We start from the raw sequence: 16,851 nt of genomic DNA on the forward strand, positions 1-16,851 counted from the left end.
TGAGGGTTAATTAAGCCTAATTTATGGTTAATTAAGCCTAATTTACACATGGAGATGATGGAGAGATGAAGGAAAGAAGAGGAACAGGAAATGATGGAATCTTCATCAGTGGAAGTGAAGATCATGAAAAAGCACAGCAGACGTGAAGGACTAACTACTGATTAATGGACAAAAGCACAAAGAGCTCAACCACGTTCCCTCGGCGTGGGAAGGCCGTGACGTCACGACTCTCCGGTTCTTAGAAAGAAAAAATATAGATTTTTCACTCACGTTTCTGCCACTTTGGACATTTTCATGCAGTGTCGATCCAGCTGAGTGTTCAGGAATAAAATCTGCAGGAAGATGTTACACTTTCAGTCCTGTGCTTCAGTTTGTTCTTACATTTTAATAGGTAAAGTACTTTTCTCTCTCTCTCACACACACCTCCTTCTCGACGTCCTCCTTAGTGTCCTTCCTGTTTTGCTGTGTGTGTGTGTGTACAGGACTCTGTGTCTGTGTGTCTTCTACCACACCATACACTGACTACACACACACACACACACACACACACACAGAAAACACAGCAGTTTCACGGCACTGCAACTCAATAAAAGCAACTTTATTGATGGGATTTTTCTGTTATTTTTACACACCACAGACTCACTCACAAAAGCACACACACACACACACACACACACACACACACACACACACACACACACACACTTTACCTTCTTGACTCGTTGTGGGTTTTTCATGCGGCGACACTTCCTGATGTCCATTTCAGTGGTATTGACACAGCCGGGCTGCGGGTCACACGATCAATATTTCATTTCTCACTTTTCTCTTTTTTTCAGACTCGAGCTCACCATATTCCCAGAGTTCCCCAAGTTCCCAGTGTTCTTTGGGTTCCCCATACACTCCTTGTTCCCCATGTTCCTGGTACTCTCCATGTTTCCCGTGTTCTCCGTGTTCCCCATCTTCTCCATGTCACCAATACTCTCCTTGTTCCCCTGTCTTCCCCGAGTTCTCTGCTGTTTCCTGTACTCTCCTTATTCTCTGTGTCCCCCATGTTCCCTGTACTCTCTTTGTTCTCCATGTCGCGTGTTCCCCATACTCTCCTTGTTCTCCGTGTCCCCCGAACTCTCCTTGTTCTCAGTGTCCTCCGTGTTCCCTGTACTCTCCTTATTGTCTGTGTCCCCTATGTTCCCTGTACTCTCTTTGTTCTCTGTTCCCCATACTCTCCTTGTTCTCTGTGTCCTGTGTTCCCCATACTCTCCTTGTTCTCGGTGTCCCCCATGTTCCCTGTACTCTCCTTGTTCTCCGTATCTGCAGGTTCCCTGTACTCTCCTTGTTCTCCGTGTTCCCCGTACTCTCACTCTCTATGTCCCCTGTACTCTTCTTACTCTCCGTGTCCTGTGTTCCCTGTACTCTCCTTGTTCTCCGTGTTCCCTGTTCTCTCCTTGTTCTCTGTGTCCCCATACTCTCCTTGTTCTCCGTGTCCCTCATGTTCCCTGTACTCTCCTTGTTCTCCGTGTCCCCAGTGTCCCTCATGTTCCCTGTACTCTCTTTGTTCTCCATGTTGCGTGTTCCCCATACTCTCCTTGTTCTCCGTGTCCCCCGTGTTCCCTGTACTCTCCTTATTGTCTGTGTCCCCTATGTTCCCTGTACTCTCTTTGTTCTCTGTTCCCCATATTCTCCTTGTTCTCTGTGTCCTGTGTTCCCCATAATCTCCTTGTTCTCAGTGTCCCCCATGTTCCCTGTACTCTCCTTGTTCTCCGTGTCCCCAGTGTTCCGCATACTCTCCTTATTCGCGGTTTCCCCTATGCTCCCTGTATTCCCTGTACTCTCCTTGTTCTCCATGTCCCCCATGTTCTCTGTGTTGCCTGTACAATCCTTGTTCTCCATGTCCCCAGTGTTCTCGGTGTTCCCCATACTCTCCTTATTCTCTGTTTCCCCCATGCTCCCTGTACTCTCCTTATTTTCCATGTCCCCCGTATTCTTGGTGTCCCCTGTACTCTCCTTGTTCTCTGTGCCCCCCATGCTCCCTGTACTCTCCTTGTTCTCTGTGTCCCCCGTGTTCTTCGTACTCTCCTTATTCTCTGTGGTCCCTGTACTCTCCTTGTTCTCTGAATTCTCCTGGTTCTCTGTGCTGTTCTCAGTGTTCCCCGTGTTGCCTGTACAATCCTTGTTCTCCGTGTCCCCCATGTTCCCTGTACTCTCCTTGTTCTCCGTATCCGCATGTTCCCTGTACTCTCCTTGTTCTCCGTGTTCCCCGTACTCTCACTCTCTGTGTCCCCTGTACTCTTCTTACTCTCCGTGTCCTGTGTTCCCTGTACTCTCCATGTTCTCCATGTTCCCTGTTCTCTCCTTGTTCTCTGTGTCCCCCATACTCTCCTTGTTCTCCGTGTCCCCCGTGTTCCCTGTACTCTTCTTGTTCTCTGTGTCCCCATGTTCCCTGTATTCTCCTTGTTCTCCGTGTCCCGTGTCCCCTGTACTCTCCTTGTTCTCCGTGTCCCCTGTACTCTCCTTGTTCTCCGTGTCCCGTGTCCCCTCCTTGTTCTCCGTGTCCCAGTGTTCCCTGTACTCTCCTTGTTCTCCGTGCCCCCGTACTCTCCTTGTTCTCCGTGTCCCGTGTTCCCTGTACTTTTCTTGTTCTCCGTGTCCTGTGTTCCCTGTACTCTCCTTGTTCTCTGTGTTCCCTGTACTCTCATTGTTCTCCGTGTCCCAGTGTTCCCTGTACTCGCCTTGTTCTCCGTGTCCTGTGTTCCCTGTACTCTCCTTGTTCTCCATGTCCCAGTGTTCCCTGTACTCTCCTTGTTCTCCGTGTCCCAGTGTTCCCTGTACCCTCCTTGTTCTCCGTGCCCCCCGTGTCCCCTGTACTCTCCTTGTTCTCCGTGTCCTGTGTTCCCTGTACTCTCCTTGTTCTCCATGTCCCGTGTTCCCTGTACTCTCCTTGTTCTCCGTGTCCCGTGTTCCCTGTACTCTCCTTGTTCTCCGTGTTCCCTGTACTCTCCTTGTTCTCCATGTCCCGTGATCCCTGTACTCTCCTTGTTCTCCGTATTCCCTGTTCTCTCCTTGTTCTCCGTGTCCCCAGTGTCCCTCATGTTCCCTGTACTCTCCTTGTTCTCCGTGTCCTCAGTGTCCCTCATGTTCCCTGTACTCTCCTTGTTCTCCGTGTCCCCAGTGTCCCTCATGTTCCCTGTACTCTCCTTGTTCTCCGTGTCCCCAGTGTCCCTCATGTTCCCTGTACTCTCCTTGTTCTCCGTGTCCCCAGTGTCCCTCATGTTCCCTGTACTCTCCTTGTTCTCCGTGTCCCCAGTGTCCCTCATGTTCCCTGTACTCTCCTTGTTCTCCATGTCCCCAATGTTCCCTGTACTCTCCTTGTTTTCCGTGTCCCCAGTGTCCCCCATGTTCTCTGTACTCTCCGTTCTCCATGTTCTCTGTACTCTCACTCTCTGTGTCCCCCGTACTCTTCTTATTCTCCATGGCCTGTGTTTCCTGTACTCTCCTTGTTCTCCATTTCCCCCGTGTTCCCTGTATACTCCTTGTTCTCTGTGTCCCTGTATTCTCCTTGTTCTCCGTGTCCCGTGTTCCCTGTACTCTCCTTGTTCTCCGTGTCCCGTGTTCCCTGTACTCTCCTTGTTCTCCGTGTCCCCTGTACTCTCCTTGCTTTCCGTGTCCCCTGTACTCTCCTTGCTCTCCGTGTCCCGTGTTCCCTGTACTCTCCTTGTTCTCCGTGTCCCCTGTACTCTCCTTGTTCTCCGTGTCCCCGTGTTCCCTGTACTCTCCTTGTTCTTCATGTCCCCGTGTTCCCTGTACTCTCCTTGTTCTCCATGTCCTCTGTATTCCTTGTACTCTCCTTGTTCTCCGTGTCCCCCATGTTCCCTGTACTCTCCTTGTTTTCCGTGTCCCCATGTTCCCTGTAATCTCCTTGTTCTTCATACTCTCTTTGTTCTCAATGTTCCCTGTACTCTCCTTGTTCCCTGTACTCTTCTTATTCTCCATGTTCCCTGCACTCTCCTTGTTCTCCGTGTTCCCTGTACTCTCCTTGTTCTTCATACTCTCTTTGTTCTCAATGTTCCCTGTACTCTCCTTGTTCCCTGTACTCTTCTTATTCTCCATGCTCCCTCCACTCTCCTTATTCTCCGTGTCCCCCATGTTCTCTGTACTCTCCTTATTCACCATGTCCCTGGTGTCCCCCATATTCTCTGTGTTCCCCGTGTCCCCCATATTCTCCATGTTCCCTGTATTCTCCTTGTTCTACGTGTTCCCCGTACTCTCCTTGTTCTCTGTGTCCCCCATGTTCCCTGTACTCTCCTTGTTCTCCGTGTTCCCTGTACTCTCCTTGTTCCCTGTACTCTCCTTGTTCTCTGCGTCCCCCATGCTCCCTGTACTCTCCTTGTTCTCTGTGTCCCCCATGCTCCCTGTACTCTCCTTGTTCTCCGTACTCTCCTTATTCACCGTGTCCCCATGTTCTCGGTGTCCCATGTTCCCTGTACTCTCCTTATTCTCCGTGGTCCCTGTACTCTCCTTATTCTCTGTGTCCCCCGTGTTCTCCATGTTCCCTGTACTCTCCTTATTCTCCGTGGTCCCTGTACTCTCCTTGTTCTATGTCCCCAACGTTCTCTGTGCTCCCTGTACTCTCCTTATTCTCCATGTCCCCCATGCTTTCTGTGGTCCCTGTACTCTCCTTATTCTCCGTGTCCCCTGTACTCTCCTTGTTCTGTGTCCTCAATGTTCTCTGTGCTCCCTGTACTCTCGTTGTCCCCCGTGTTCTTTATGTTCCCAACATCACAGTAACACGTGTAACAGGATCTGTGTGAGCTGAACTGAATGGCTCATATTAATTATTCCTACTGTAGCTATCGATCAGGAAATCCATAATCTACACACACCACTGGCCTGTGTACGTCCCAGAACGCTCGCTCCTGACTGTCCAGAATCTTCCTCTCCGTTTTATCCTTCTTCCTGTCAATCCTGCAAAACAGAGAGGAAAATGTATGAAAATGCCACCCGGTCATAAGAACAGTGAGGAGGCATGTGGAGAAATGCTCAGCCATGAGCGTCTATGAAGAACACAACTTGAGAAGGAAAGGACGAGTGGATGAGAATCTGCAAAAACGTCAGCGTGCAGGATGAGAAATCAGGTAAAATGTGTTGATGTTTGCTCTTTTGTTGACCAGGACACAGCCATTTACAGCAACTTGTCATCCACTTGGACTTTTTTCCTGGGTCAAAATAAGCAGTCATAATATCTAGACCTAAAATTCAGTAGATAGGCCAATCTTCTAAACCAGCGCACTCAGAGTGGAGAGTGTGCCCATGGAAACAAAGACATGCCAAGGAGAATAAAAAAGTAAATCCAAATCAAGTCAGTTATGGACTGAATGGTTGATGTGCAGATTAAAGATGTGTTCACATGCCTGCTAATAGTGATGTGGTTAATCGTTAACTCTTCACCTCCAGCCCATGGCAATACCGCATGGTGTTTAAACCCCTCAGCATCTATTTATTTATTTTCTACAGTTTGAGCACAGCTGGAACTTTAAGCTGGGAATGAAAACACATCCTCCTCCTCCTCCTCCTCCCAATCACCATCATCACAATTGTTACGGCTGTGGTGTTGGGTGTGTGTTTTTTTATGTCTCTCTCTAGATACCACCCTCCACCGTTGCTGTGAGTGGTTAGCTGTACCGGCGCTTAATTGTTCACCGGAAGCGGCTGTTTTAAAAGACCTGGGGACCCTGCGGACGGGGCCGTTGGCCAGACAGCAGTGTGGATGCTGTGTGCGCGCGTGCATGCACAATTCAATCCTGTATTACAGAGATCACTCTGTGTTTTTTGGTGTTGTCGGATTACAGCAGTTATGCTGTGTGGATAACTGAAATCTGATTTCAGATAACAGAGATTACACTGGGTGTGTGTGTGTGTGTGTGTGTGTTAATAGTGGTGTCACGGTGCGACTAGGAGCGCAACCTTGACTTCATAGGGAGTGGTTTTGGGTTTTGCTTTTCATTTTGTTGTAACCCTTTATTTTTTTTTGTTTTATAAATAAACTCACTCACTCGCATATTTCCGTTTCCCCTTTATTTTTGTTTTTTCTTCTTCTCTCGGTTGACGTACCTCCCTCATTCCCTGGACTTAATCCTCGGGGACATAACAGTCATCATCACTCTTTATCCTCCTCCTCACAATCACCATTATCACAATCACCACCATCACTCTTCATCCTCCTCCTCACAATCACCATCATCCTCACTCTTATCATACTCATGATCATAATAAAAACCATCCTCCTCCTCAACTTAATCAACATCTTTATCATTCTCATCATCACTGTCCTCACCATCCTCACCACCATTATCATTCTCATCATCTTCCTCCTCCTCATCACCATCATTCTCATCACCATCTTCCTCCTCACCATCTTCCTTCTCCTCATCACCATCATTCTCATCTTCCTCCTCACCATCATTTTCATCACCATCTTCCTTCTCCTCGTCGCCATCATTCTCATCACCATCTTGATCCTCCTCATCATCATCTTTCTTCTACTTATTATCATCCTCATCTTCCTCCTCCTCATCTTCCTTTTCCTCCTCCTCATTCTCATCACCATCTTCCTCCTCATCATTCTCCTCCTCCTCACCATCATTCATCATCTTCCTCCTCATCATCACCATCATTCTCATCACCATCTTCCTCCTCCTCCTCATCATCATCCTCCTCACCATCATGTTCATCACCATCTTCCTCCTCCTCACCATCATGTTCATCACCATCTTCCTCCTCTTCCTCACCATCATGTTCATCACCATCTTCCTCCTCCTCATCTTCCTTCTCCTCATCACCATCATTCTCATCACCATCTTCCTCCTCCTCCTCATCTTTCTTCTACTCATTATCCTCCTCCTCCTCCTTTTCCTCATCACCATCATTCTCATCACCAGCTTCCTCATCATCATCTTCCTCCTCACCATCATTTATCACCATCTTCCTCCTCATCTTCCTTCTCCTCATCACCATCATTCTCATCACCATCTTCCTCCTCATCATCATCCTTCTTCTACTCATCGTCATTATCATCCTCATCATCTTCCTCCTTATTATTTTCCTTCTCCTCATCATCATCTTCCTCCTCATCACCACCATCTTCCTCCTGCTCATCATCATCTTCCTCCCCCTTCTCCTCCTCATCATTTTTCTTCTCATCTTCCTCCTCCTCATCACCATTATCATCCTTCTCCTAATCACCTTCCTCCTCACCATCATCATCTTTCTTCTTCTCTTCCTCCTCATCACCACCATCATTATCATCATCCTCCTCATCATTCTTCTCCTCATCATCTTCATTCTCCTCTTCCTCATCATCACACCATCATCATCTTCCTCCTCATCAACTTGTCTGAAAGTGGAGTAAATTCATTTCCATTCCTGACATGCCACTCTTATGTAATTAAAGTTTCAGACAGAATATCTCTCTCTCTCTCTCTCTCTCTCTCTCTCTCTCTCTCTCTCTCTCTCTCTCACACACACAGAGTCTGGTACTGGTTGTGTTTTACTGACCTGAGTCCTTTTTTTTCTTTTTTTTCTGCTGAATAAATGGTGTTTTTAAAAACTGTTCTAAACTCACACCATCACCTCAGCCATCTGAATTACACAAACTATAATCACACTCATACACACAACAGACCAGTTTACACACCGCATGCACACTCTGTGTGTGTGTGTGTGTGTGTGTGTGTGTGTGTGTGTGTGAGAGAGAGAGAGAGCTCGGGTTTGAAAGGGAAAGTTAACACCTCTGAGATAAGAAGGTTCACACTGACAACACTTACTTAACCTGAGCTTCAGCCTGCATGAAGATGAACTCCCACTTCCTGGAGAACGCTCGCTGTAACCTCGCCAGGTTCTCCTGAGGAATACGGACAGAAAAGGACAGGAAAGAATGAAGGGACATTAGGAAATAGGAGAACATAGAACAAAGAAGTAAAGAAATAAAGGAGGGAATGTTACAACAAAAAGTAAGAAAGAGGAAAATAAAAAGAATAAAATAAGAAGAAATCAGTGAAGGAAGAAAGCAGGAGGACAAACAAAGCAACAAAGTAAATAGGAAGAAAAAAACAAAGGATGAAAAAGAAACATAAGGAAAGAAATGAAGAAAGAAAAGAATGGAAAATGGAAAAAAGAAGAAAAGGGAAACAAATACACAAGTATAAATAAGGAACAAGGTAGAAAGGTTTTTTTTAAAGCAAATGAGAAAGAAAGAAAGAAAGAAAGAAAGAAAGAAAGAAAGAAAGAAAGAAAGAAAGAAAACCAGCAGCAAATAATACAGAAATTAAAAAAAGTTTAAAAAAGTAAAGAAGCGAAGAAGGAAGACAATATGGAAGGAAAAACAACAAGAAATGAAGAGAAAAAAGGAAAGAAAGAAAATAAATTACATAATATAAATGCTCTAATGATAATGTTGCATCTATAAAGCGATCGGGTTGGCTGAGATGGATGGGTGTGTGCTTTACTCAGTGTTTAGATTGTTAATGTATTTCCATAAGTTGCGAGTCTCTCGGTGATGAGCTGTGCTGTCCTCGTCACACTACTGATCACTCGGCCCTGTCCCTGTCTCAGCTGCTGCAGGAACACCTCACCTCGCTCACACACACGGGGGTGGAGGGGAGGGGAGGAGACGCTCACCGCTTCATAGTCTGCTAGCTCCAGCCGAGTCTTGTTCTGCATCGTCCTTTTACACAGATAAATGGCTGCAGGAGACATAAAGAAGCAGAGACATACAGAGAGAGAGAGAGAGAGAGAGAGTCTTACTTTCATACACACACCTGCATGTACATGTGTCCCCACATACACAAATAAAATCAAGCCACTAGCTGGATTTGGTATATAGCTGAAAATGGAAAATAAGAAAAAGGAAGAGACAACGGAAAGAAAGCAAGAGAACAGGAATGAAAGAAAATAAGAATGAAGAAAAGAAAAAAAAGAATAAAAGAAAAACAAATGCAAGGAAACAAGAAGGAAGGAAAATATAGAAAGAAAAATAAATATTGGATGGATATAGGTACTGTGTGTATACACACACACACACACACACACACACACCCCTAAACCCTATGAACATCACACTTAAGTGTTATCAGATATTAAATAAAACTACATTAAACAAGTAATTATGTAAATATTCTCCTTCAGAAGTGAGAGTGATGAGTGATCAGAGTAATGAAAGTGATCGGAGTGATCAGAGTGCAGTGTGTGATGGGAGTGATCAGAATGAAGAGCGTGATCAGGGTGATCAGAGTGAAGAGAGTGACGGGAGTGATCAGGGTGATCAGAGTGAAGAGAGTGACGGGAGTGATCAAGGTGATCAGAGTGAAGAGAGTGACGGGAGTGATCAGGGTGATCAGAGTGAAGAGAGTGACGGGAGTGATCAGGGTGATCAGAGTGAAGAGAGTGACGGGAGTGATCAGGGTGATCAGAGTGAAGAGAGTGACGGGAGTGATCAGGGTGATCAGAGTGAAGGGAGTGATGGGAGTGATCAGGGTGATCAGAGTGAAGAGAGTGATGGGAGTGATCAGAATGAAGAGGGTGATCAGGGTGATCAGAGTGAAGAGAGTGACGGGAGTGATCGAGGTGATCAGAATGATGAGTGTGAAGGGAGTAATCTGAGTGAAGGGAGTGATCAGAGTGCAGTGTGTGATGGGAGTGATCAGAATGAAGAGCATGATCAGAGTGAAGAGAGTGACGGGAGTGATCAAGGTGATCAGAGTGAAGAGAGTACCGGGAGTGATCGAGGTGATCAGAATGATGAGTGTGATCAGGGTGATCAGAGTGAAGAGAGTGACGGGAGTGATCAAGGTGATCAGAGTGAAGAGAGTGACGGGAGTGATCAGGGTGATCAGAGTGAAGAGAGTGACGGGAGTGATCAGGGTGATCAGAGTGAAGAGAGTGACAGCAGTGATCAGGGTGAAGAGAGTGACGGGAGTGATCAGGGTGATCAGAGTGAAGAGAGTGATGGGAGTGATCAGGGTGATCAGAGTGAAGAGAGTGACAGCAGTGATCAGGGTGAAGAGAGTGACGGGAGTGATCAGGGTGATCAGAGTGAAGAGAGTGATGGGAGTGATCAGGGTGATCAGAGTGAAGAGAGTGACGGGAGTGATCAAGGTGATCAGAATGATGAGAGTGAAGGTGATCAGAATGATGAGTGAAGGGAGTGATCTGAGTGAAGGTGATCAGAGCGATGAGAGTGATGCAAGTAGTAATGGACAGTGAGTGACTGTGCTGCAGTAATGCACTGTTGGGGAAACAGTGATGCTGCATGAGGTATCATACACTCCATGATCACTATTTCGTGGCTGTGCTGCAGCAGGTTCTCTCTCTCACTCACCGTAATCTGTGTTTTCCGGCTCCCAGCAATTCGACGGCCAAAAGTATGGAGCCTGAAAACGAGAGAGAGCAGCAAGGAAAGAGAGAGACACTGATTAGTCGTCCCTTTAAATAGACACACAGATTCATCTTCACGCTGGGAGTGACAGCAGCACTGGGGGGGAGAGAGAGAGAGAGAGAGAGTAATAATACTGCTTTATAAAACACTGCACATAATGACAGACTCACAGATGTATGGCAGATCACTGTACACACACACACACCATACACATACATGCTCACTACACACATACACACACACAATATACATACAAACCCACCACACACACACACACAAACACACACATTCTCTGAACATCTTTATCAAACCCAGCGGCCAGCGAGGGCCTTTCTGTGTGGAGTTTGCATGTTCTCCCTGTGTCTGCGTGGGTTTCCTCCGGGTGCTCCGGTTTCCCCCACAGTCCAAAGACATGCAGTTAGGTTAACGTGGGGCGGCCTTTGGCTGAGGTGCCCTTGAGCAAGGTACCGAACCCCTGACTGCTGCCCACTGCTCTGGGTGTGTCTGCGTGTGTGTTCACTGCTTCAGATGGGTTAAATACAGAGGATGAATTTCACTGTGCTTGAAGTGTGCATGTAACAAATAAAGGTTTCTTCTTCTTCTTCAGTGGCATTTAACTGGAGATCATGATGGGTTTTATAATAAAACACAACCGACAGAAAAATCAAACATTGACTTAAGATATGATTCGCTGATTAAAAACAACGGTTTTAAACATTTTTAGTGTGAAAGTCTCAGAGTAGGTTTCTTTATCATTTTCCTACTAAGTGTTTATCTGTTTTTTTTTTAAGTGTATATTCACTTCCTGTTGTATATAATAGTCACTTCCTTTCTATCCCGGATCAATGCACAGGAATCTGGACAGAATGAAGCTTTCACACATGCTCTTTCATTCTTCTTCCTTCTTTCAGCGTCACAGCATCACTACTGTCATGAGCTAATCTAATATCACAGAACATTTCCTTCAATCTGTTTTATTCTGAAAAAAAAAAGCAGAGCGATTTATTCTCCTACAGGATCATCACTACCAGCCTGTAATGTGATGATGAGCTGCTCTACAAAGCTGGAAAGAAAACACAATTTCCACATGGTAATTAATGAATGCGTGGAGGAAAGTGGGAGGAATTCGGTTAGCATCACTGATGCAGCAGCAAAACTGTCTCATTATCACTTTGCTAGGAGAACAGATTCTCTTTTCAGAAACTTTTAATTTGGAGATTCTTGAAAAAGAAAATAATAATAAACATATTCGGTCAGTGGATCACAGAGAGAAAGCATTCTCTTTTTTTTTTATTACTAGATTCAGAACAGAAGGCTAATTAAAATGATCCAGAAGCCCAACAAACAAATTTTCAACTCCCAAGTTAAACTGGGTGGTGCACAGGGGGCGGAGCTTTGCAAATCTGTACTCTTGTACTGTAATTTAACGTAAATCATTTCCAATACAGTCTTTATAAAATCTATGTAACTAAACCATGCTGAGGCAAGTGACCCTCAGACTCTGCCCCCTTTCTAGTTCCTCTCATCCTGCAGACCCCCCCTAAATTCCTCCTGTTATTTCATAGTACACTGCCCTGGCAAAAAAGTGTCACCATTTCAACTTAAATAAGCAATTACTTAAGAGCGTTTGATTGGATAATTACTCCAGTGATTAATGCTTCAGTTGGCAACAATTAATTTAACCCTAACGGATGCAGTAAGTAGCTTCTCATTTCTTAAACAACCATGTTAGAAGATGTATCCCGTGCTCATGGTAAAGATGTTGCTGTGTTTCAGAAGGTCAAATTATTGGCCCAGATCAAGCAAAGAGAGGGGGAAGAAGGGAAAAAAACTAAGGAGATTTGAGCTGAAATGACTGGAATTGGGTTAAGAACTGACCAACACATTATTAAAATTTGGAAGGACAGTGGAGAACCATTAACTTCATGGAAGAAATGCAGTGGGGAAAAAGATCCTGACTGACTATGATCAGAGATCTCAAACACTTGAAGTTGCATTGGAAGAAAAAAAAATAGACAGTAGAACTCATGGCCATGTCTAATATTGAAATTAAGAGCATTTCCAGACTCACACTGTGACAAGAACCTCACGGGATTGGGACTAAACAGCTGTGTGTCCATAAGAAAACCACTTGTTCATGAAACTAATCAGGACAAAAGGCTTTAATTTGCGAGGGAGCATAAAAATTGGACTCTGGAGCAATGGAACAAGGTCATGTGGTCTGATGAGTCCAGATTGACCCTATTCCTGAGTGATGGGTGTGTCTGGGTAAGAAGGGAAGCACATGAAGCGATCATGCATAGTGTCCACTGTACAAGCTTCTGGAGACAGGGTTATGATCTGGGGTTGATTCAGTTGGTCAGGTCGAGACTCAGCAATGTTATGGGGCAATAAAATGAAGTCAGCTGATGACCTGAATGTACTGAATGACCAAGTTATCATTACATCAACGGAGTTTTTTCTTCCCTGATGGCACGAGGATATTCCAAGATGACAACGCGAGGATTCATCTGGCTCAAATTGTGAAAGAGTGGTTCAGGGATAGGGTTAGTACAGTAGGTAGGTAGGTTCTGCTATCTTGGTAGCACAATTACCTTGGACTGTAGGCATATAGTGGATATTCAGATCTGAATTGGGCGTGCTGCAGCAGCCATGACCAGCCTACAGAATATCTGGTCAGACAAACACCTCGCAACCAGCACAAAGTTAAACAGCCTGGTCCAACCAATCCTACTGTATGGAGCAGAGTGCTGAACCCTGACAGAAACCAAGAAATGGCACCTCGATGCCTTCAACAACAAGTGTATATGTAGGATTTTTGGTCTCCACTGGCAAGACTTTGTCTCAAACATCACCCTGTGTTGGTAACTTGCCAGCGCCCCATAACGATCCCACAATTCCTTGTGTGCTCCACCCGGATGTGACATAAAGTGGAACTGCTTTAACTGTATCGAGAGCGCCTCGATTCACTCTCTCATGTTCTGACTACTGGAGTGGTCAGAAGGACTGTAGGCACGCTCGCTACAGTGTTGAGACTAACCGCTATTGTCTGAGAACAGCCTGTTCAAATTAGTTTCGGCCGAACTTTTGAACGACCCGCTAGGTTTTAGTGATATAGTGGTTTTGATTCTAAACCTTTGCAAAGTTTAACTACAGTTAAGTAGTTTTCCACGCTAAGAGGCATTTGCGGGCAGCTTCGCTCCTCTCAGCCTTTTTCTCGTCGACGCATCACCGGAGGTTTCTCCCGAAGCACCATGGACCAGCTAGGCCTCCATCTCCCTGCTTCGTTTAGCCGCGGTTGGACGCAACTCGCCGCTAACCTCCTCTCCTCGGACCGCGACCCTCAGCGCGGACATCAGAGAACAAACTTCCATCGCATTGAGTAGGCACTTGGGCAAATTTTAGTAATTTGTAGCTTATTCAGATGGTTGTTAGGGTCATGTTTAAGCTTTGAGCTGTTTAGCATACCCGCTCAGACACGGAAGGTGTCTTTTATTGTTTGTTTTGGTTCTGTTTTTCTTTGAACTTGTTAAACAGGGTATCTTGCATGTTTATGTCTTTCCTTAACTCCATTGCTAGCTTCCCTACCTGATTAGCAGCGCAGCGACAAGTTTGTTATTTTAAGCCCCGAGGCTGGACCGCTACAAGGCCTAGTCCTCTCCATCCAACACCTATTACTCTTCCCCTCTCTCTCTCTCTCTCTCTCTCTCTCTCTCTCTCTCCCTCGCGTTGAGTTCTTTGCCTAGATAGTCTGTTGGAAATTGTTGTTAAGCACAGTGTTTGGATCCAGCTGTAACATGGCCAGATTCTCATTAGCAACTCATTGCTAGCTACCTCAGGGTGATACGCTAGCTGGTAGGCTTGTGTTCTCGACTAGGCCTGCAGGCGCCATATTCCCCGACACCATTTTGGTACCTCCCTCATTGAGCTACCTGTGATACGTCACCTGGTTTACGACATCTAGGCATTGACCGCCATTTTGCTTAAGCATTGCTAGAGTGGCTAGTCGTTAGCATCTGCCCACAGATACACACACACACACACACACACACGCATCGGCTTTCCCTAGACACACACACACACACAAGGGATTCTCTTTTCCTATCTCTCTCTCTCTCTCTCTCTCTCTCTCTCCCCCTCTCTCCTGCCCCAAACCTATGGCCCAGGTGTAATTGTTCCATTGTTGTGCCTTGTTATTACCTTTGCCCGACATTGAATGTATTTTGTGAGATTCTTATTAGTGAGTAGTAGACAAATAAAAGCTAATCAAATTGAATTACATTTTACTTGTTCCTGTTGTTTATTCACAAGGTCAACTATTTAGAACTCCTTTTTCCTTCAAATTTAGCTTTTGTATACAACTGGGTTTCCCATCTAATGCAGAGCTACCATTAATCTTGAATGTAACCATTCACGGTGAATATTAAGATTAATAATTTAAGATTTTATGAGACTGATCTTTAATTATAAATTGATTAATTCAATTATCAATTATTACATAATTTATAATTTAATTAATCCCAATTCCACCTACACCCTGCATCAGCATGCCAACCAACCACCTGTCACTAGCAAAATTCTGGCAGCCCGTCTCTGCATATTTGGTCACCTAGCCAGACTGTCACCACCACTGGAACCAGCCATGCTATTTCTAGAACCAGCCCCTGAATGGAAGAGACCTAGGGGCAGACCCCAGAGTAAGTGGACTGACCAACTGTCTGCTGACCTGAATCTCGACCTAACATCAGCCTGGAGAACCTTGTGCCGAGGTGCCACGCTCCTGCAGGAGCAAGCAGACCAGAGAGTGAGTGAGTGAGGTAGGTAGGTAGCTAGGTAGGAAACAAAGGTAAGATGGAACAGGAAGTCAGAAAACACAGGAACAAAGAAGGAAAAAAGGAGGGGGGGGGGGACTAAATTGCCCATAGCTGTACGAGTGTGTGAACGAGTGTGAGTGAGTGTGTGAGAATGAGTGTTTCTCATTTAAATTTTATAAGAGTAGTTTTCAGGTGTCTCCTGCCAAGTTAAAAACTGTAAATGCGACGGCTAAACCTCAGAAGTTGGCACCTCTGTTTTTTTTTTTCTCCAAACGAATGTAGAAAGTCTTCACAGTATTGGGGGGAAAACAAGTGAAGGCTGTTTTTATGAAGCTTTGTGCTATATTACACACAATAAAACACTCTGAATTAGAGAGAGAGAGAGAGAGAGAGTGTGCAAGCAAGCAGAAGGCACAAGGGAACTCGCCCCAAGCTGTCTCATCTGGAATCATAAAGAAATTATCGATTCAGCCCTCACAAAACCCAGAGCAGAAATTAAGTAGCTATATTTGGTGGAGCTGCTCAAGTCGGGACATTTATCGTTTTCTGGCTGGATATAAACTCAGAGGTGGAGGGAAAATGATGGGGTTAGAAGGTTCAATTCAGACAGGAAAAGCCTTTATAAGGTTCTTACTTTATAAATTCTTCAATAAAGAAGTAGTAGAACTTGATGCTATAGCTGCATTCTTTCCCTTCTTTCTTTATATTGGAGATGGGAGAAAAAAAAATTGGTTCTAGTTGACCTCAGAGTGGGGATATTGGGAGCTTTCCCAGACAGCCTAGATTTCTCAGATATATTGCACCATCTACTTCAGTTCTACCAAAGATAAAAAAAAAAAAGAAATGAGAGATGTGTTAATGCTTAAAAGCTATACACTAATTCTACAAGAACTACATCGAGAACGTTTTTTTTTTTTTTTTTACAGTAAATAGTAACTGAACCTGCAATGCATGAATACATTCAGTAGAAAGGTTTCTCTTCTGTCCAATCAATTGTTTAAAAAAACCCCCACCTCATTTCATTTGATGAAGAAAATATATCATTGCATTTCATCACAGATTTTATGGACATGAATTGTAGTTTGGTTATCGGTTAAATTTACTCAAAAGGAAATGAAGCTTATTTCTTAAACTGGACATTCTCTTCACTTCATGTTGGTCCAGTAGCTCACCTGAAAGCGGTAGAAGGTGCCGTCATCCTTCAGGGTGAGGACGTGGTCCGAGATGGGGAAGATGTAGCCCTGAGCAGCGATCAGGCTCCCGATGTGCAAGGCCTCCGCTGAAGTAGAGAGATGATGCATTCATCATATAGCTTGGCAATGAGATGTTTATTATTTCTAAGACTTGGGTTTTCTTTCCATTAATACTTTTTTTTTTACACTCACCGGGATCCTCGATAGAGAGATTCTTCATTAGCCACTGAACAACGTCTGAACCTGGCGTTCAGCAAAAGAAGACCATTACGAACATGAGGACACAGAATTGTACCAGTTCAATTTAATTCAAGTCAAGATACCCTGAAAACAGTGATGGGATCTGACTACAGCTGAGGTAGACCTTCCATCTCCTGAAATAATATCCATCATAACCAGCATTAATGCCCGAGAAGCA

General features: G+C 44.9%; 1 protein-coding gene across 5 annotated transcripts in view; it reads right to left on the reverse strand.

The window, feature by feature from the left end:
• Positions 1-16,851, reverse strand: part of rgs6 (regulator of G protein signaling 6) — a 239,399-nt gene that overhangs the window by 8,964 nt on the left and 213,584 nt on the right. For all 5 annotated transcript variants that reach the window (XM_060915784.1, XM_060915782.1, XM_060915781.1 and 2 more), the window contains exons 3-11: positions 16,626-16,676; positions 16,413-16,519; positions 10,370-10,421; positions 8,671-8,735; positions 7,818-7,894; positions 4,878-4,959; positions 711-785; positions 424-522; positions 271-332 (exon numbers count right to left, since the gene is read on the reverse strand). In XM_060915784.1, the coding sequence (XP_060771767.1) occupies positions 271-332; positions 424-522; positions 711-785; positions 4,878-4,959; positions 7,818-7,894; positions 8,671-8,735; positions 10,370-10,421; positions 16,413-16,519; positions 16,626-16,676 (670 nt within the window). The remainder of the gene's footprint in view (positions 1-270; positions 333-423; positions 523-710; positions 786-4,877; positions 4,960-7,817; positions 7,895-8,670; positions 8,736-10,369; positions 10,422-16,412; positions 16,520-16,625; positions 16,677-16,851) is intronic.

Source organism: Neoarius graeffei, chromosome 3, assembly GCF_027579695.1.
Source record: "Neoarius graeffei isolate fNeoGra1 chromosome 3, fNeoGra1.pri, whole genome shotgun sequence".
Taxonomy (NCBI): Eukaryota; Metazoa; Chordata; class Actinopteri; order Siluriformes; family Ariidae; genus Neoarius; species Neoarius graeffei.